The 22,290-nt window shown below is 40.5% G+C and overlaps 1 protein-coding gene across 3 annotated transcripts in view; it reads left to right on the top strand.

Annotated features, from left to right (window-relative positions):
- Positions 1-22,290, top strand: part of fmn2b (formin 2b) — a 120,809-nt gene that overhangs the window by 5,589 nt on the left and 92,930 nt on the right. For all 3 annotated transcript variants that reach the window (XM_084433744.1, XM_084433743.1, XM_084433745.1), the window contains exon 3: positions 612-1,246. In XM_084433744.1, the coding sequence (XP_084289870.1) occupies positions 612-1,246 (635 nt within the window). The remainder of the gene's footprint in view (positions 1-611; positions 1,247-22,290) is intronic.

Below are 22,290 nucleotides of genomic sequence, written 5' to 3'. Positions count from 1 at the left end.
TATTGATTTATTTTATTTATTTCCCCCAAAAATAAAATAAAAATTCTTACTGACCCCAAACTATTGAACGGTAGTGTAGATAAGCTTCTCATCTGGCAAAACACCGGTGTATCATATTCACAACTCCCAGTTTTACTCTGAGATTTTCCCATGTTGACTGTATCAAATATGTCTGTATCACATGCCTTTCTTACTCAGTGTTTGTGTCTCGTTTCCAGTCCAGATATCTAAAGATTCTTAAATTAAGCTGGATTTACTAGAGGAGGAAAATGCCATTAGATATTATGTCTTGTTTTCTGAAAAAAAAAAAAATCAAAATGAAGTGAGTTTTTGCTTAAAACAAGCAAAATAATCTTGTTTCCATTTGAATTAACATTATTTTTCTGACCCCATTGGCAGATCATTTTGGTTGTTTTAAGCAAAAACTCACTTTTTTCCCCCCAGAAAACAAGACATAATATCTAAGGGCATTTTACTCCTCTAGTAAATCCAGCTTAATTTAAGAATCTTTAGATATCTGGACTGGAAACGAGACGAGCATATTTTGTGCAGTGTGTTTTCCCCCTGAGATTCCCCCATGATGGTCACACTGTGTGTGTGTGTGTCGTTAGCGAGACGCAGATCCCGGCTGTGAATGGAGTGAATGGAGACTCGGATGCGGGCCTTTGTGCCGCCGTCACAAAAGAGCCCGACTCCCCCGTTCCCGATCCCGATCCCACGGTTGCCATGACGACCAGCTTCAGCGGCTCTTTCGAGAGCGCGGTTGAGGCCGAGGAGGACTCGGCTCCGAGCACGGACACGCTCTCGGCGGGATCGGTGGAGTGTGTGAGCGCTGACGAGCGGCGGCGTAAGACTAGCGTGACGTTCCCATCGCACACTGAAAGCCCTCTAGCCACGCGGCTCCTGAAGTCCTCGGTCAAACCGTATCCGCTGATCAGCACGTCGTACATCAAGACCACGACGCGTCAGCTGAGCTCTCCCTCGTGTTCGCCGGCGCCGTCCCCGACACACAGTCCCCGGGTCCCTCGGCCCGACCGGAGGCGGGTCAAACGCCAGCGCTCGCACAGCATCACCGGACCCATCAGCCGCTCCGCAGACTGGACCGAGGAGATCCGGGCTCCTAAAGCCGTCGGGTCAGCTGACCACCTGCAGTACGGTGGCTCGGAGGGAACGCTGAGGACGGGCCGCACACAGAGACCGTCTGCATCTCAGGCTTCGGCATGCGGCTTTCAGGAGGTCTTCACAGGTGAGGCTCGGGATACCGGGAAGAGTTACCGTGACGTCTCGCTTGTTTACAGTAGCTGATGCATGAACTAATAATGAGCAATGCATTTCAGTGAACTCGTCCGTTAAAAAAAACAAACTATTATCATTTGTCAGGCTTTAAATGGTTAAACGAGAACTAACATTGATCAGTGGAGGTGAAGTGACACCGTAGGTCACATGACAATAACAGCATGGCATCCAAATTTTATTCATATGATACAGAACGTCCAAACTCATAGTCTCTGTCCTGAAGCGAGGCATTATGGGATGGCAGTGGAGATGTTGTCTAAGGCAGAGCTCTTTGTGTTAGTGACTCTCTCTCTCTCCTGAACTTTGACCCTCAGATCCTCCAGAAGTACACTAGTATTATAAACCGCTTGGTCAGACTCTTAATTCTGAACGGATTCTTTGTGCTAAAAAAGATGTTCTTCCTCAGTATTTTTGTCTTGTTTGATTGAAGTCATTCAGTGCATTTACTGGAGAAGCAAAACTAAACCAAGATTATATTCTTGTTTTTTCCCTTAATTTATACTTTTTTTTTTTTTTTTTTTTTAAACAAACTCACTTCATTTTGACCAGTTTCTTCAGAATAAATGTAATGCACATGTAAACACACATGTGAGTCAAATTTCAGAGTTTAGGCTTCATATAAACACAACTTTCTGAATCTGAAGTCAGACTCAATTCATTCAGATTGACGAGTTAGTGCCTGTAAACATGCCGAGTGATACACACACACACACACACACACGTACGTGACGTCGGTGTGATTCGAGATCAGTGTGTCAATCATAAACGACTCTTAAACACTCTCCGCTTTAACACTCAGTGCTGGAGATTTAATCTGATCACCAACGCTAACTGTGAGCACTAGCATCAGTCCTGTGGTGTGTGTTCATCAAGAGACTAAATGAGCTTTATTTAACAGAATCAATAATAACAGAATCAATGACGCAAATATGAGACAAATTCAGATTCAAGCTCTAAAAAAAAGTCAATTCAGTTCAATGTTGATTCAGTTCAATGTCGATTCAGTTCAGTGATTCAGTTCAATGTTGATTCAGTTCAATGTTGATTCAGTTCAATGTTGATTTTGTTCAGTGATTCAGTTCAATGTTGATTCAGTTCAGTGATTCAGTTCAATGTTGATTCAGTTCAGTGATTCAGTTCAGTGTTGATTCAGTTCAGTGATTCAGTTCAGTGATTCAGTTCATTTCACTACAATTCAGTGATGGAGCACACACACACACACACACACGAGAGCAGATGGCATCGTGCTGATCAGACCCTGAGGACTCTTGTCCATTAGTGACATCACTCACTCGCTCTCAGCCAATCAGATCGCGAGATGAGGCTGAAGCTCAAAGCACACGCTAGACTCTATTGATCGATGGGAACCGGCAGCGGATAAACGTTAGAGGCCGTCATGTGACTCTGCTATTGTCATTCTACACTTTATTTTCTTTTTTTTTCTTGGTGATTTTGATAATCTAAAGAACCTTTTCCACCGTAAAGCGCTTTAATGGTTCTGTGGATGTTAAAGGTTCTTCATGGAACCATCGATGCCAATAAAGTACGTTTATATTTAAGAGTGAAGCTAATCAGCAGAGGAAGTACTTTAATATCTGACATTATGATGTCATTAGCAGACTTTCTGATGGACTCCACCAAAGACCAAACTCACAGAATATGAAGTTCTTCCTCAGTGTTTCTGTCTCGTTTTCCAGCACTAATATCTAAACATTCTTAAATCAAGATGCATTTACTGGAGAAGCAGCATGACTGAAGATATTAAGTTTTGTTTTTTGAGAAATGTATCAAAGTTGAGTGACTTATGTAAGAGAAATTATCATTTTTCTTTTAAATAAAGTCCCCACTGGGAGTTTTTCCCCCTTTTTTTAAGCTTAGTGTCACTTTATTTTGATGCATTTCTCAGAAAACAAGACTTTATATATCTTGATTGTAGAATGTTTAGATATTTGAATAAGAAAACAAGGAAAAACAATTTTTTGTGTGCAGTTTCTTCTGCTGTAGATTCAGCCGGAGCTCGATCACTTTCCCCCAGTGTTTGGACTGTCTTAGACTCACTCTGCTTCTCTTCTCACGGTCCATCGGGTTAAACACACCATGTCAAATCTCTCTAAACGCTTGCCAGTCGCCCGTGTGTGTGTGTGTGTGTGTGTGTGTCTGGTTTCTGTTGCTCCAGGCTAGTGTTTCTGTCTTTTCTCCTATATCTGCCTAATCAATGCTGATCAATTAAATCGACAGATATTGATATGCTCACTGATATCATTCATCCCTAGAGACAGGAGAGAGTGTTGATTGATGTCTTCAATAGGCAGAACTACATCCCCCATGATGCACCTCGCTGTGTCTTGGCTCTCTGACAGTGTTCTTTGTTCTTATTGACGTGCTAATGAAGTTAATGAGCTGTGAACTCAAGAGTCTCTCTGACAACAGTCACAGACTCTGGAAACTTGTTTCTGCCGTGGAATAAAAAACAAGAAATTAATACATTTATTGGAATTCTGCCTTTATTTCTAGCAATTCTGCCTTTAGCCCTGTTTCATCCACCTATTGTTATGTGCATTCTGGGATATTGCATAAAATAACTGCTGGATGGAATCGGCAAGATGTGCAAAACACTCAGACTTCTGTCCTCAGTGGTGGCGGATAACTATTATTATATCCGAACTAATGTTAAAGAATCGCTTTATTGCAGTTCTGACTGTCTTGCAATTGATATTATTAGGGGCCAAGCACCGAAGGTGCGGAGGCACCTATTGTTTTTGTTCGCGTTCTTATTATTATTATTAGGGGCCAAGCACCGAAGGTGCGGAGGCACCTATTGTTTTTGTTCCCGTTCTTATTATTATTATTATTAGGGGCCAAGCACCGAAGGTGCGGAGGCACCTATTGTTTTCGTTCGCGTTCTTATTATTAGGGGCCAAGCACCGAAGGTGCGGAGGCACCTATTGTTTTCGTTCCCGTTCTTATTATTATTATTAGGGGCCAAGCACCGAAGGTGCGTAGGCACCTATTGTATCTGTTCCCGTTCTTATTAGGGGCCAAGCACCGAAGGTGCGGAGGCACCTATTGTTTTTGTTCCCGTTCTTATTATTATTATTAGGGGCCAAGCACCGAAGGTGCGGAGGCACCTATTGTATCTGTTCCCGTTCTTATTATTATTCTTCCTTCTTCCGACTGGGAGTCTATGGCAGCCCATAGAACCGATTGCGGGAAAGTTGTTTTGGTTTGACATTCTGATAGAGGACAGTCCCAACATTAAATACACCAATTTTGGTGTTTCTAAGTCATTCCCTCTAGCGCCACCACCTGTCCAAAGTTTCACTATTACTTTGCTAATAACTTTTGAACCGTAAGGCCAATCAACAAAATAATTTTTTCCTCTGATTCCTGAGCTCATGGCGATTCGATTGCACCCTATGACGTCATTTTCCGTCATAAAAATATGGCCGCCATTTTGAATTTTCAAAAAAAGCTACTTTTTCGAACTCGTCCTAGACGGTTTGTCCGATTTGCACGAAAATTGAACCAGATCATCTTCAGGTAGTGCTGACAAAAAGTTATGGAATTCAAATTGATTCGTCAAACCGTTTTCGATAAACGCACGAATACATTTTACGTAGCGCTAGCAAAAACAGTCGTAAGGCCGTATCTCCGCAACGGTTTATCATATTCAGACCAAACTTGGTACTTGTACTTACAAGCATGACCTGAGGCTACATGCTGTGTTTCGGCGCAGCGCCACCTACTGGTCCGGAGATATGAAAAATGGCTATTTTTGCTTATAACTTCTGAACAGTTTGTCCAAAAATCATAAAATTGGTCTCGTTAGATTCAGGGCAACATGCCGAGTCGAATGATATCCAATTTGACCATATCGGTCATTTTGGCTGTCGGCCATTTTGAATTTTGTGCTAAAATTCTGTATTTTATGAACGCATGAACGGATTGTTACGAAACGTGGTATGGGTCATCAGCACAATGCCCTGAATGAGCCTGAGAAGTTTCGAAACAGCGCCACCTAGTGGTGAATTTTTTTTTTCAAATGCTTATAACTTTGGGTGTGGTCGACTTATTTTCACGAAACTCATCTTTTTAGACTCCTGAATCGTTGCCGAGTCCTACGATACCAAACATGCTAGGTTTCGCCTTACGGTTTGTGTAGCGTTGTGATTTAGCGCTTAAAAAACATTTGGCTATATCTTTGAAACCGCTAGTCCGATCGAGACGAAACCACCGTCAGAAGTTTGAAAACATAGGTCGATAGCTATATGCCAATGCCCAAATGCGAAAATATTGATGTTTAGGGGTACTAATTTCCAATCAAAGTCATGTGTCAGTCATTTTTTTCGTGTTTTTTCATATAAATGTCTATAACTCCGAAGCGAATTGAGATATTTTCACCAAAATTGACACACATATGTATGGGCTCACTCTGAGTACACGTAAAAAAAATTGTGGGACTTAGCCTCTTGGTGGCGCTATAATTGAACAAAATATGAAATTCCCATTGACTTCAATACAGTTTTGTGAAATAAAATGCTATACTAAACAAATGCATTGGTGTAATATTACGAAACTCAGATTGTGTCATCAGCACCATCCCCTGAAGGCAACCAAAATATTTCAAGACAGCGCCACCTAGTGGTCAAAAGTTATAACAAAATTTCCAAAAAGGCTAATAACTTTTGAATAAATCTGGCTATTGAAATGCCACGGGTCTTAATAGATTCCTTGGGTCAAGCCGAGAACATAGATACCAAGGTTTCCTTATTTGGCCTAGCTTCCTGTCCGCCATCTTGATTTTCAGACAAAACCTACTTTTTCGAACTCCTCCTAGACCGTTTGTCCGATTTTCACCAAAATCGAATCGTATCATCTCCAGACCGTGCCGACTAAAAGTTATGGATTTCGTGTCTATAGACGAAACCGTTTTCGTATAGCGTAGCAGCAAATATGAGGCATGATGCTAAAAGCACTATTCAGGCTTTATCTCTGCAATGCCTTGACATATTGACACCAAACTTTTTATGTGTCATTGTCACTTCACTCTGACCACATCACATCAGTTCTGTAACTGCGCCACCTATTGGTGAAAGTGATCATCCATTAAATCATATTTTGAATGACTGTTTATATGATTTTTCAGCCATTTCGCCTAAAATCCTCTTTGAATGTCTTTAATTGCTCATTGTTGCAGTTGGTCTGACACCTTCAGCCATGTTGGCATATCCTGTCATCTGCTTGCGCTTGGCCCCGATAATTGCTGCTTGCAGCTATATTTATTATTATTATTCTTCCTTCTTCCGACTGGGAGTCTATGGCAGCCCATAGAACCGATCGCGGGAAAGTTGTAATGATTTGACATTCTAATAGAGGACAGTCCCAACATTAAATACACCAATTTTGGTGTGTCTAAGTCTTTCCCTCTAGCGCCACCAACTGTCCAAAGTTGCACTCATGTTTATGCTAATAACTTTTGAACCACAAGGGCTAGAAACAAAATTCTTTTTTCTTCTGATTCCTGAGCTCATGACGATTCGAATGCACCCTATGACGTCATTTTTCGTCATAAAAAATTTTCCGCCATTTCGAATTTTCCGAAAAACCTACTTTTTCGAACTCCTCCTAGGCCGTTGGTCCAATTTCCACGAAAATTGAATCAGATCATCTTCAGACCATGCCGAAAAAAAGTTATGGAATTCGTGTTGATTCATCAAACCGTTCTCGAATACCGCGCAAACAAATTTTACGTAGCGCTTGTGAAAACAGTCGTAGGGCTGTATCTCCGCAACGGTTTATCGTATTCAGACCAAACTTGGTACATCTCATCACAAGCATGACCTGAGGCAACATGCTGCGTTTCGGCGCAGTGCCACCTACTGGTCCGGAGATATGAAAAATGGCTATTTTTGCTTATAACTTCTGAATGGTTTGTCCAAAAATCATAAAAGTGGTCTCGTTAGATTCAGGGCGTCATGCTGAGTCGACTGATATCCAATTTTCCCCGATCAGCCATTTTGGCTGTCGGCCATTTTGAATTATGTGCTAAAATGCTGTATTTTATGAGCGCGTGAACGTATCGTTACAAAACTTGGAATGGATCATCAGCACGATGCCCTGAAGGAGCCTGAGAAGTTTCGAAACAGTGCCACCTAGTGGTGAATTTTTTTCACCAAATGCTTTCAAATGCTTATAACTTTGGGTGTGGTCGACTTATTTTCACGAGACTCATCTCATTAGAGTCCTGAATCGTTGCCGAGTCCCACGATACCAAACATGCTAGGTTTCGCCTTACGGTTTGTGTAGCGTTGTGATTTAGCGCTTAAAAAACATTTTGCTATATCTTCGAAACCGCTAGTCCGATCGAGACGAAACCACCTTCAGAAGTTTGGAAACATAGGTCGATAGCTATACGCCAATGCCCAAATGCGAAAATATTGATGTTTAGGGGTAGTAAATTCCAATCAAAGTCATGTGTCAGTCATTTTTTACGTGTTTTTTCATATAAATGTCTATAACTCCGAAGCGAATTGAGATATTTTCACCAAAATCGACAAACATATGTATGAGCTCACTCTGAGGACATGTAAAAAAAATGGTGGGACTCAGCCTCTTGGTGGCGCTATAATAGAACAAAACATGAAATTCCCATTGACTTCAATACAGTTTTGTGAAATAAAATGCTATACTAAACAAATGCATTGGTGTAATATTAGGAAACTCATAATGTGCCATCAGCACCATCCCCTGAAGGTATCCAAAATATTTCGAGACAGTGCCACCTAGTGGTCAAAAGTTCTAACAAAATTTACAAAACTGCTAATAACTTTTGAATGAGTTGGCCTATTGTAATGCAACTGGTCTTAATAGATTCATTGGGTCAAGCCGAGAACATAGATACCAAGTTTTCCTTATTTGGCCTAGCTTCCTGTCCGCCATCTTGATTTTCAGTCAAAACCTACTTTTTCAAACTCCTCCTAGACCGTTTGTCCGATTTTCACCAAAATCGAATCGTATCATCTCCAGACTATGCTGTATAAAAGTTATGGATTTCGTGTCAATAGACGAAACCGTTTTCATATAGCGTAGCAGCAAAGTTGAGGCATGATGCTAAAAGCACAATTCAGGCTTTATCTCTGCAATGCCTTGACATATTGACACCAAACTTTGTATGTGTCATTGTCACTTCACTCTGACCACATCACATTACTTTTGTAATTGCGCCACCTATTGGTCGAAAGTGATAATCCATTAAATCATATTTTAAATGACTTTTTATATGATTTTTCAGCCATTTCATCTAAAATCCTCTTTAAATGTATTTAATTGCTCATTGTTCCAGTTGGTCTGACACCTTCAGCCATGTTGGCATATCCTGTCATCTGCTTGCGCTTGGCCCCGATAATTGCTGCTTGCAGCTATATTTATTATTATTCTTCCTTCTTCCAACTGGGAGTCTATGGCAGCCCATAGAACCGAATGCGGGAAAGTTGTTTTGGTTTGACATTCTGATAGAGGACAGTCCCAACATTAAATACACCAATTTTGGTGTGTCTAAGTCATTCCCTCTAGCGCCACCACCTGTCCAAAGTTTCACTTTTATTTTGCTAATAACTTTTGAACCGTAAGGCCAATCAACAAAATTATTTTTCTCTCTGATTCCTGAGCTCATGCCAATTCGTTTGCACCCTATGACATCATTTCTGTCATAACAATATGGCCGCCATTTTGAATTTATCTAAAAAGCTACTTTTTCAAACTCGTCCTAGACGGTTTGTCCGATTTGCACGAAAATTGAACCAGATCATCTACAGACCATGCTGACAAAAAGTTATGGAATTCAAGTTGATTCGCTTAACAGTTTTCGATAAACCCACGAATACATTTTACGTAGCGCTTGCGAAAACAGATGTAAGGCCGTATCTCCGCAACGCTTTATCGGATTCAGACCAAACTTGGTACATGTCATCACAAGCATGACCTGAGGCTACATGCTGTGTTTCGGCGCAGCGCCACCTACTGGTCCGGAGATATGAAAAATGGCTATTTTTGCTTATAACTTCTGAACAGTTTGTCCAAAAATCATAAAATTGGTCTCGTTAGATTCAGGGTAACATGCCGAGTCGACTGATATCCAATATTACCATATCGGCCATTTTGACTGTCGGCCATTTTGAATTTTGTGCTAAAATGCTGTATTTTAAGAACGCATGAACAGATTGTTACGAAACGTGGTATGGGTCATCAGCACAATGACCTGAATGAGCCTGAGAAGTTTCGAAACAGCGCCACCTAGTGGTGAATTTTTTTTTGTCAAATGCTTATAACTTTGGGTGTGGTCGACTTATTTTCACGAAACTCATCTTTTTAGACTCCTGAATCGTTGCCGAGTCCTATGATACCAAACATGCTAGGTTTCGCCTTACGGTTTGTGTAGCGTTGTGATTTAGCGCTTAAAAAACATTTGGCTATATCTTTGAAACCGCAAGTCCGATCGAGATGAAACCACCGTCAGAAGTTTGGAATCATAGGTCGATAGCTATACGCTAATGCCCAAATGCGAAAATATTGATGTTTAGGGGTAGTAAATTCCAAACAAAGTCATGTGTCAGTCATTTTTTACATGTTTTTTCATATAAATGTCTATAACTCCGAAGCGAATTGAGATATTTTCACCAAAATCGACACACATATGTATGAGCTCACTCTGAGGACATGTAAAAAAGATGGTGGGACTCAGCCTCTTGGTGGCGCTATAATAGAACAAAACATGAAATTCCCATTGACTTCAATGCAGTTTTGTGAAATAAAATGCTATACTAAACAAATGCATTGGTGTAATATTACGAAACTCAAAATGTGCCATCAGCACCATCCCCTGAAGGTACCCAAAATATTTCGAGACAGTGCCACCTAGTGGTCAAAAGTTATAACAAAATTTACAAAACTGCTAATAACTTTTGAATAAGTTGGCCTATTGTAATGCAACTGGTCTTAATAGATTCCTTGGGTCAAGACGAGAACATAGATACCAAGGTTTCCTTATTTGGCCTAGCTTCCTGTCCGCCATCTTGATTTTCAGTCAAAACCTACTTTTTCGAACTCCTCCTAGACCGTTTGTCCGATTTTCACCAAAATCGAATCGTATCATCTCCAGACTGTGCTGACTAAAAGTTATGGATTTCGTGTCTATAGACGAAACCGTTTTCGTATAGCGTAGCAGCAAAGTTGAGGCATGATGCTAAAAGCACTATTCAGGCTTTATCTCTGCAATGCCTTGACATATTGACACCAAACTTTGTATGTGTCATTGTCACTTCACTCTGACCACATCACATCAGTTTTGTAACTGCGCCACAGATTGGTCGAAAGTGATAATCCATTAAATCATATTTCGAATGACTTTTTATATGATTTTTCAGCCATTTCGCCTAAAATCCTCTTTAAATGTATTTAATTGCTCATTGTTGCAGTTGGTCTGACACCTTCAGCCATGTTGGCATATCCTGTCGTCTGCTTGCGCTTGGCCCCGATAATTGCTGCTTGCAGCTATATTTATTAGGGGCCAAGCACCGAAGGTGCGGAGGCACCTATTGTTTTTGTTCCGGTTCTTATTATTATTATTATTATTATTATTATTCTTCTTCTTCTTCTTCCGCCATGGGAGTCTATGGCAGCCCATAGAACCGCTTGCGGGAAAGTTATGAAATTTGGCACAATGATAGAGGACAGTCCAAAAAGTCACCATACCAAATTTGGTGTCTTAAAACCAATCCCTCTAGCGCCACCACCTGTCCAAAGTTTCACTTTTATTTTGCTAATAACTTTTGAAGCGTAAGGCCAATCAACAAAATTCTTTTTTCCTCTGATTCCTGAGCTCATGCTGATTCGATTGCACCCTATGACGTCATTTTCCGGCTTATAAATATGGCCGCCATTTTGAATGTGCTGAAAAAGCTACTTTTTCGAACTCGTCCTAGACGGTTTGTCCGATTTGCACGAAAATTGAACCAGATCATCTTCAGGCAGTGCTGACAAAAAGTTATGGAATTCAAATTGATTCGTCAAACCGTTTTCGATAAATGCTCGAACAAATTTTACGTAGCACCTGCAAAAACAGTCGTAAGGCTGTATCTCTGCAACGGTTTATCGTATTCAGACCAAACTTGGTACATGTCATCACAAGCATGACCTGAGGCTACATACTGCGTTTCGGCGCAGCGCCACCTACTGGTCCGGAGATATGAAAAATGGCTATTTTTGCTTATAACTTCTGAACAATTTGTCCAAAAATCATAAAATTGGTCTCGTTAGATTCAGGGCAACATGCCGAGTCGACTGATATCAAATTTTACCATATCGGCCATTTTGACTGTCGGCCATTTTGAATTTTGTGATAAAATGCTGTATTTTAAGAACGCATGAACGGATTGTTACGAAACTTGGTATGGGTCATCAGCACGATGTTCTGAAGGAGCGTGAGAAGTTTCGAAACAGCGCCACCTAGTGGTCAAAAGTTATAACGACATTTCCAAAAAGGCTAATAACTTTTGAATAAATCTGGCTACTGAAATGCCACTGGTCTTATTAGATTCCTTGGGTCAAGCCGAGAACATAGATACCAAGTTTACCTTATTTGGCCAAACTTCCTGTCCGCCATCTTGATTTTCATTCAAAACCTACTTTTTCAAACTCCTCCTAGACCGTTTGTCCGATTTTCACCAAAATCGAATCGTATCATCTCCAGACCGTGCCGACTAAAAGTTATGGATTTCGTGTGGATAGACCAAACCGTTTTCGTATAGCGCAGCAGCAAAGTTGAGGCATGATGCTAATAGCACTATTCAGGCTTTATCTCTGCAATCCCTTGAAATATTGACACCAAACTTTGTATGTGTCATTGTCACTTCACTCTGACCACATCACATCAGTTTTGTAACTGCGCCACCTATTGGTCGAAAGTGATAATGCATTAAATCATATTTTTATTGACTGTTTCTATGATTTTTCAGCCATTTCGTCTAAAATCCTCTTTAAATGTCTTTAATTGCTCATTGTTGCAGTTGGTCTGACACCTTCAGCCATGTTGGCATATCCTGTCATCTACTTGCGCTTGGCCCCGGTAATGGCTGCTTGCAGCTATATTTATTATTATTATTCTTCCTTCTTCCGACTGGGAGTCTATGGCAGCCCATAGAACCGATCGCGGGAAAGTTGTAATGGTTTGACATTCTGATAGAGGACAGTCCCAACATTAAATACACCAATTTTGGTGTGTCTAAGTCATTCCCTCTAGCGCCACCAACTGTCCAAAGTTTCACTCATGTTTATGCTAATAACTTTTGAACCACAAGGGCTAGAAACAAAATTCTTTTTTCCTCTGATTTCTGAGCTCAGGGCGATTCGATTGCACCCTATGACGTCATTTTTCGTCATAATAATTTTTCCGCCATTTTGAATTTTCCGAAAAACCTACTTTTTCAAACTCCTCCTAGGCCGTTGCTCCAATTTCCACGAAAATTGAATCAGATCATCTTCAGACCATGCCGACAAAAAGTTATGGAATTCGTGTTGATTCATCAAACCGTTCTCGAATACCGCGCAAACAAATTTTACGTAGCGCTTGCGAAAACAGACACAAGCCAGTATCTCCTCAACACTTTATCATATTAAGACCAAACTTGGTACATCTCATCACAAGCATGACCTGAGGCAACATGCTGCGTTTCGGCACAGTGCCACCTACTGGTCCGGAGATATGAAAAATGGCTATTTTTGCTTATAACTTCTGAATGGTTTGTCCAAAAATCATAAAAGTGGTCTCGTTAGATTCAGGGCATCATGCTGAGTCGACTGATATCCAATTTTCCCCGATCAGCCATTTTGGCTGTCGGCCATTTTGAATTATGTGCTAAAATGCTGTATTTTATGAACGCGTGAACGTATCGTTACAAAACTCGGAATGGATCATCAGCACGATGCCCTGAAGGAGCCTGAGAAGTTTCGAAACAGTGCCACCTAGTGGTGAATTTTTTTTCCCAAATGCTTCCAAATGCTTATAACTTTGGGTGTGGTCGACTTATTTTCACGAGACTCATCTCATTAGAGTCCTGAATCGTTGCCGAGTCCCACGATACCAAACATGCTAGGTTTTGCCTTACGGTTTGTGTAGCGTTGTGATTTAGCGCTTAAAAAACATTTGGCTATATCTTCGAAACCGCTAGTCCGATCGAGACGAAACCACCTTCAGAAGTTTGGAAACATAGGTCGATAGCTATACGCCAATGCCCAAATGCGAAAATATTGATGCTTAGGGGTAGTAAATTCCAATCAAAGTCATGTGTCAGTCATTTTTTACGTGTTTTTTCATATAAATGTCTATAACTCCGAAGCGAATTGATATATTTTCACCAAAATTGACACACATATGTACGAGCTCACTCTGAGGACATGTAAAAAAAATGGTGGGACTCAGCCTCTTGGTAGCGCTATAATAGAACAAAACATGAAATTCCCATTGACTTCAATACAGTTTTGTGAAATAAAATGCTATACTAAACAAATGCATTGGTGTAATATTACAAAACTCAAAATGTGCCATCAGCACCATTCCCTGAAGGTACCCAAAATATTTCAAGACAGTGCCACCTAGTGGTCAAAAGTTATAACAACATTTCCAAAAAGGCTAATAACTTTTGAATAAATCTGGCTACTGAAATGCCACTGGTCTTAATAGATTCCTTGGGTCAAGCCGAGAACATAGATACCAAGTTTTCCTTATTTGGCCAAACTTCCTGTCCGCCATCTTGATTTTCATTCAAAACCTACTTTTTCGAACTCCTCCTAGACCGTTTGTCCGATTTTCACCAAAATCGAATCGTATCATCTCCAGACTGTGCTGACTAAAAGTTATGGATTTCGTGTCTATAGACGAAACCGTTTTCGTATAGCGTAGCAGCAAACTTGAGGCATGATGCTAAAAGCACTATTCAGGCTTTATCTCTGCAATGCCTTGACATATTGACACCAAACTTTGTATGTGTCATTGTCACTTCACTCTGACCACATCACATCACATTTGTAACTGCGCCACCTATTGGTCGAAAGTGATAATCCATCAAATCATATTTTGAATGACTTTTTATATGATTTTTCAGCCATTTCGCCTAAAATCCTCTTTAAATGTATTTAATTGCTCATTGTTGCAGATGGTCTGACACCTTCAGCCATGTTGGCATATCCTGTCATCTGCTTGCGCTTGGCCCCGATAATTGCTGCTTGCAGCTATATTTAGGGGCCAAGCACCGAAGGTGCGTAGGCACCTATTGTATCTGTTCCCGTTCTTATTATTATTATTCTTCATTTTTCCGACTGGGAGTCTATGGCAGCCCATAGAACCGCTTGCGGGAAAGTTATGAAATTTGGCACACTGATAGAGGAGGGTCTGACCTATCAGCATAGCAAATTTGGAGTCTCCAAGTCATTACCTCTAGCGCCACCAACTGTCCAAAGTTGCACTCATGTTTATGCTAATAACTTTTGAACCACATGGGCTAGAAACAAAATTATTTTTTTCTCTGATTCCTTAGCTCAAGCCGATTCGATTGCACCCTATGACGTCATTTTCCGTCATGAAAATTTTTCCGCCATTTTGAATTTTCCGAAAAACCTACTTTTTCGAACTCCTCCTAGGCCGTTACTCCGATTTTCACGAAATTTGAACCAGATCATCTCCAGACCATGCCGACAAAAAGTTATGGAATTCAAGTTGATTCTCTTAACCGTTTTCGATAAACCCACGAAGAAATTTTACGTAGCGCTTGCGAAAACAGACATAAGGCTGTATCTCCGCAACGCTTTATCAGATTCAGACCAATCTTGGTACATGTCATCACAAGCATGACCTGAGGCTACATGCTGCATTTCGGCGCAGTGCCACCTACTGGTCCGGAGATATGACAAATGGATGTTTTTGCTTATAACTTCTGAATGGTTTGTCCAAAAATCATAAAATCAGTCTCGTTAGATTCAGGGCAACATGCCGAGTCGACTGATATCCAATTTTCCCAGATCAGCCATTTTGGCTGTCGGCCATTTTGAATTATGTGCTAAAATGCTGTATTTTATGAACGCGTGAACGTATCGTTACAAAACTCGGAATGGATCATCAGCACGATGCCCTGAAGGAGCCTGAGAAGTTTCGAAACAGTGCCACCTAGTGGTGAATTTTTTTCCCCAAATGCTTCCAAATGCTTATAACTTTGGGTGTGGTCGACTTATTTTCACGAGACTCATCTCATTAGACTCCTGAATCGTTGCCAAGTCCCACGATACCAAACATGCTAGGTTTCGCCTTACGGTTTGTGTAGCGTTGTGATTTAGCGCTTAAAAAACATTTGGCTATATCTTCGAAACCGCTAGTCCGATCGAGACGAAACCACCGTCAGAAGTTTGGAAACATAGGTCGATAGCTATACGCCAATGCCCAAATGCGAAAATATTGCTGTTTAGGGGTAGTAAATTCCAATCAAAGTCATGTGTCAGTCATTTTTTACGTGTTTTTTCATATAAATGTCTATAACTCTGAAGAGAATTGAGATATTTTCACCAAAATCGACACACATATGTATGGGCTCACTCTGAGGACACATAAAAAAAATGGTGTGACTGAGCCTCTTGGTGGCGCTATAACACAACAAAACATGAAATTCCCATTGACTTCAATACAGTTTTGTGAAATAAAATGCTATACTAAACAAATGCATTGGTTTAATATTACGAAACTCAGAATGTGCCATGAACACCATCCCCTGAAGGTACCCAAAATATTTCGAGACAGTGCCACCTAGTGGTCAAAAGTTATAACAAAATTTCCAAAAAGGCTAATAACTTTTGAATACATCTGGCTATTGAAATGCCACTGGTCTTAATAGATTCCCTGGCTCACGCCGAGAACATAGATACCAAGTTTTCCTTATTTGGCCAAACTTCCTGTCCGCCATCTTGATTTTCAGTCAAAACCTACTTTTTCGAACTCCTCCTAGACCGTTTGTCCGATTTTCACCAAAATCGAATCGTATCATCTCCAGACCGTGCCGACTAAAAGTTATGGATTTCGTGTGGATAGACCAAACCGTTTTCGTATAGCGCAGCAGCAAAGTTGAGGCATGATGCTAATAGCACTATTCAGGCTTTATCTCTGCAATCCCTTGAAATATTGACACCAAACTTTTTACGGCTTGTCATTGTCACTTCACTCTGACCACATCACATCAGTTTTGTAACTGCGCCACCTATTGGTCGAAAGTGATAATGCATTAAATCATATTTTTATTGACTGTTTCTATGATTTTTCAGCCATTTCGTCTAAAATCCTCTTTAAATGTCTTTAATTGCTCATTGTTGCAGTTGGTCTGACACCTTCAGCCATGTTGGCATATCCTGTCATCTACTTGCGCTTGGCCCCGGTAATTGCTGCTTGCAGCTATATTTAGGGGCCAAGCACCGAAGGTGCGGAGGCACCTATTGTTTTTGTTCCGGTTCTTATTATTATTATTATTAGGGGCCAAGCACCGAAGGTGCGGAGGCACCTATTGTGTTTGTTCCGGTTCTTATTATTATTATTCTTCTTCCGACTGGGCGTCTATGGCAGCCCATAGAACCGATTGCGGGAAAGTTGTTTTGGTTTGACATTCTGATAGAGGACAGTCCCAACATTAAATACACCAATTTTTGTGTTTCTAAGTCATTCCCTCTAGCGCCACCACCTGTCCAAAGTTTCACTTTTATTTTGCTAATAACTTTTGAACCGTAAGGCCAATCAACAAAATTCTTTTTTCCTCTTATTTCTGAGCTCATGCCGATTCGATTGCACCCTATGACGTCATTTTCCGTCATATAAATATGGCCGCCATTTTTAATTTTCTGAAAAAGCTACTTTTTCGAACTCGTCCTAGACGGTTTGTCCGATTTGCACGAAAATTGAACCAGATCATCTTCAGGCAGTGTTGACCAAAAGTTATGGAATTCAAATTGATTCGTCAAACCGTTTTCGATAAACGCACGAATACATTTTACGTAGCGCTAGCAAAAACAGTCGTAAGGCTGTATCTCCGCAAAGGTTTATCGTATTCAGACCAAACTTGGTACATGTACTCACAAGCATGACCTGAGGCTACATGCTGCGTTTCGGCGCAGCGCCACCTACTGGTCCGGAGATATGAAAAATGGCTATTTTTGCTTATAACTTTTGAACAGTTTGTCCAAAAATCATAAAATTGGTCTCGTTAGATTCAGGGCAACATGCCGAGTCGACTGATGTCCAATTTGACCATATCGGTCATTTTGGCTGTCGGCCATTTTGAATTTTGTGCTAAAATTCTGTATTTTATGACCGCATGAACGGATTGTTACGAAATGTGGTATGGGTCATCAGCACAATGCCCTGAATGAGCCTGAGAAGTTTCGAAACAGCGCCACCTAGTGGTGAATTTTTTTTTTCAAATGCTTATAACTTTGGGTGTGGTCAACTTATTTTCACGAAACTCATCTTTTTAGACTCCTGAATCGTTGCCGAGTCCTACGATACCAAACATGCTAGGTTTCGCCTTACGGTTTGTGTAGCGTTGTGATTTAGCGCTTAAAAAACATTTGGCTATATCTTTGAAACCGCTAGTCCGATCGAGACGAAACCACCGTCAGAAGTTTGGAAACATAGGTCGATAGCTATACGCCAATGCCCAAATGCGAAAATATTGATGTTTAGGGGTACTAATTTCCAATCAAAGTCATGTGTCAGTCATTTTTTTCGTGTTTTTTCATATAAATGTCTATAACTCCGAAGTGAATTGAGATATTTTCACCAAAATTGACACACATATGTATGGGCTCACTCTGAGGACACGTAAAAAAAATTGTGGGACTGAGCCTCTTGGTGGCGCTATAATTGAACAAAATATGAAATTCCCATTGACTTCAATACAGTTTTGTGAAATAAAATGCTATACTAAACAAATGCATTGGTGTAATATTACGAAACTCAGATTGTGTCATCAGCACCATCCCCTGAAGGCAACCAAAATATTTCAAGACAGCGCCACCTAGTGGTCAAAAGTTATAACAAAATTTCCAAAAAGGCTAATAACTTTTGAATAAATCTGGCTATTGAAATGCCACGGGTCTTAATAGATTCCTTGGGCCAAGCCGAGAACATAGATACCAAGTTTTCCTTATTTGGCCAAACTTCCTGTCCACCATCTTGATTTTCAGTCAAAACCTACTTTTTCGAACTCCTCCTAGACCGTTTGTCCGATTTTCACCAAAATCGAATCGTATCATCTCCAGACCGTGCCGACTAAAAGTTATGGATTTCGTGTCGATAGACGAAACCGTTTTCGTATAGCGCAACAGCAAAGTTGAGGCATGATGCTAATAGCAATAATTAAGGCTTTATCTCTGCAATGCCTTGATATATTGACACCAATCTTTGTATGTGTCATTGTCACTTCACTCTGACCACATCACATCAGTTTTGTAACTGCGCCACCTATTGGTCGAAAGTGATAATCCATCAAATCATATTTTTAATTATTGTTTCTATGATTTTTCAGGCATTTTGCCTAAAATCCTCTTTAAATGTCTTTAATTGCTCATTGTTGCAGTTGGTCTGACACTTTCAGACATGTTGGCATGTCTTGTCGTCTTATTCTGCTTGGCCCCGGTAATGGCTGCTTGCAGCTATATTTATTATTATTATTCTTCTTCTTCTTCTTCCGCCATGGGAGTCTATGGCAGCCCATAGAACCGATTGCAGGAAAGTTATGAAATTTGGCACACTGATAGAGGACAGTCCAAAAAGTCACCATACCAAATTTGGTGTCTTAAAACCAATCCCTCTAGCGCCACCACCTGTCCAAAATTTCACTTTTATTTTACTAATAACTTTTGAACCGCAAGGCCAATCAACAAAATTCTTTTTTCCTCTGATTCCTGAGCTCATGCCGTTTCGATTGCACCCTATGACTTCATTTTCCGTCATAAAAATCTGGCCGCCATTTTGAATTTTTTGAAAAACCTACTTTTTCAAACTCGTCCTAGACGGTTTGTCCGATTTGCACGAAAATTGAACCAGATCATCTTCAGGCAGTGCTGACCAAAAGTTATGGAATGCACATTGATTCGTCAAACCGTTTTCGATAAACGCTCGAACAAATTTTACAAAGCACCTGCAAAAACAGTCGTAAGGCTGTATCTCTGCAACGGTTTATCGTATTCAGACCAAATTTGTTACATGTCATCACAAGCATGACCTGAGGCTACATGCTGCGTTTCGGCGCAGCGCCACCTACTGGTCCGGAGATATGAAAAATGGCTATTTTTGCTTATAACTTCTGAACAATTTGTCCAAAAATCATAAAATTGGTCTCATTAGATTCAGGGCAACATGCCGAGTCGACTGATATCAAATTTTACAATATCGGCCATTTTGACTGTCGGCCATTTTGAATTTTGTGCTAAAATGCTGTATTTTAAGAACGCATGAACAGATTGTTACGAAACTTGGTATGGGTCATCAGCACGATGTTCTGAAGGAGCGTGAGAAGTTTCGAAACAGCGCCACCTAGTGGTCAAAAGTTATAACAACATTTCCAAAAAGGCTAATAACTTTTGAATAAATCTGGCTACTGAAATGCCACTGGTCTTAATAGATTCCTTGGGTCAAGCCGAGAACATAGATACCAAGTTTACCTTATTTGGCCAAACTTCCTGTCCGCCATCTTGATTTTCATTCAAAACCTACTTTTTCGAACTCCTCCTTGACCGTTTGTCCGATTTTCACCAAAATCGAATCGTATCATCTCCAGACCGTGCCGACTAAAAGTTATGGATTTCGTGTGGATAGACCAAACCGTTTTCGTATAGCGCAGCAGCAAAGTTGAGGCATGATGCTAATAGCACTATTCAGGCTTTATCTCTGCAATCCCTTGAAATATTGACACCAAACTTTGTATGTGTCATTGTCACTTCACTCTGACCACATCACATCAGTTTTGTAACTGCGCCACCTATTGGTCGAAAGTGATAATGCATTAAATCATATTTTTATTGACTGTTTCTATGATTTTTCAGCCATTTCGTCTAAAATCCTCTTTAAATGTCTTTAATTGCTCATTGTTGCAGTTGGTCTGACACCTTCAGCCATGTTGGCATATCCTGTCATCTACTTGCGCTTGGCCCCGGTAATTGCTGCTTGCAGCTATATTTATTATTATTATTCTTCTTCCGACTGGGCGTCTATGGCAGCCCATAGAACCGATTGCGGGAAAGTTGTTTTGGTTTGACATTCTGATAGAGGACAGTCCCAACATTAAATACACCAATTTTTGTGTTTCTAAGTCATTCCCTCTAGCGCCACCACCTGTCCAAAGTTTCACTTTTATTTTGCTAATAACTTTTGAACCGTAAGGCCAATCAACAAAATTCTTTTTTCCTCTTATTTCTGAGCTCATGCCGATTCGATTGCACCCTATGACGTCATTTTCCGTCATATAAATATGGCCGCCATTTTTAATTTTCTGAAAAAGCTACTTTTTCGAACTCGTCCTAGACGGTTTGTCCGATTTGCACGAAAATTGAACCAGATCATCTTCAGGCAGTGTTGACCAAAAGTTATGGAATTCAAATTGATTCGTCAAACCGTTTTCGATAAACGCACGAATACATTTTACGTAGCGCTAGCAAAAACAGTCGTAAGGCTGTATCTCCGCAAAGGTTTATCGTATTCAGACCAAACTTGGTACATGTACTCACAAGCATGACCTGAGGCTACATGCTGCGTTTCGGCGCAGCGCCACCTACTGGTCCGGAGATATGAAAAATGGCTATTTTTGCTTATAACTTCTGAACAGTTTGTCCAAAAATCATAAAATTGGTCTCGTTAGATTCAGGGCAACATGCCGAGTCGACTGATGTCCAATTTGACCATATCGGTCATTTTGGCTGTCGGCCATTTTGAATTTTGTGCTAAAATTCTGTATTTTATGACCGCATGAACGGATTGTTACGAAACGTGGTATGGGTCATCAGCACAATGCCCTGAATGAGCCTGAGAAGTTTCGAAACAGCGCCACCCAGTGGTGAATTTTTTTTTTCAAATGCTTATAACTTTGGGTGTGGTCAACTTATTTTCACGAAACTCATCTTTTTAGACTCCTGAATCGTTGCCGAGTCCTACGATACCAAACATGCTAGGTTTCGCCTTACGGTTTGTGTAGCGTTGTGATTTAGCGCTTAAAAAACATTTGGCTATATCTTCGAAACCGCTAGTCCGATCGAGACGAAACCACCGTCAGAAGTTTGGAAACATAGGTCGATAGCTATATGCCAATGCCCAAATGCGAAAATATTGATGTTTAGGGGTACTAATTTCCAATCAAAGTCATGTGTCAGTCATTTTTTTCGTGTTTTTTTCATATAAATGTCTATAACTCCGAAGCGAATTGAGATATTTTCACCAAAATTGACACACATATGTATGGGCTCACTCTGAGGACACGTAAAAAAAATTGTGGGACTGAGCCTCTTGGTGGCGCTATAATTGAACAAAATATGAAATTCCCATTGACTTCAATACAGTTTTGTGAAATAAAATGCTATTTTCATTAAAAACCTACTTTTTCGAACTCCTCCTACACCGTTTGTCCGATTTTCACCAAAATCGAATCATATCATCTCCAGACCGTGCCGACTGAAAGTTATGGATTTCGTGTCGATTGACGAAACCGTTTTCGTATAGCGCAGCAGCAAATTTGAGGCATGATGCTAAAAGCATTATTCAGGCTTTATGTCTGCAATGCCTTGACATATTGACACCAAACTTTGCATGTGTCATTGTCACTTCACTCTGACCACATCACATCAGTTTTGTAACTGCACCACCTATTGGTCGAAAGTGATAATCCATTACATCATATTTTTAATTATTGTTTCTATGAT

This window comes from Rutilus rutilus (genome assembly GCF_951802725.1).
Source record: "Rutilus rutilus genome assembly, chromosome: 16".
Classification (NCBI taxonomy): Eukaryota; Metazoa; Chordata; class Actinopteri; order Cypriniformes; family Leuciscidae; genus Rutilus; species Rutilus rutilus.
The sequence above is the reverse complement of the archived record's forward strand: the minus strand, read 5'-3'. Positions and strand labels throughout refer to the sequence as shown.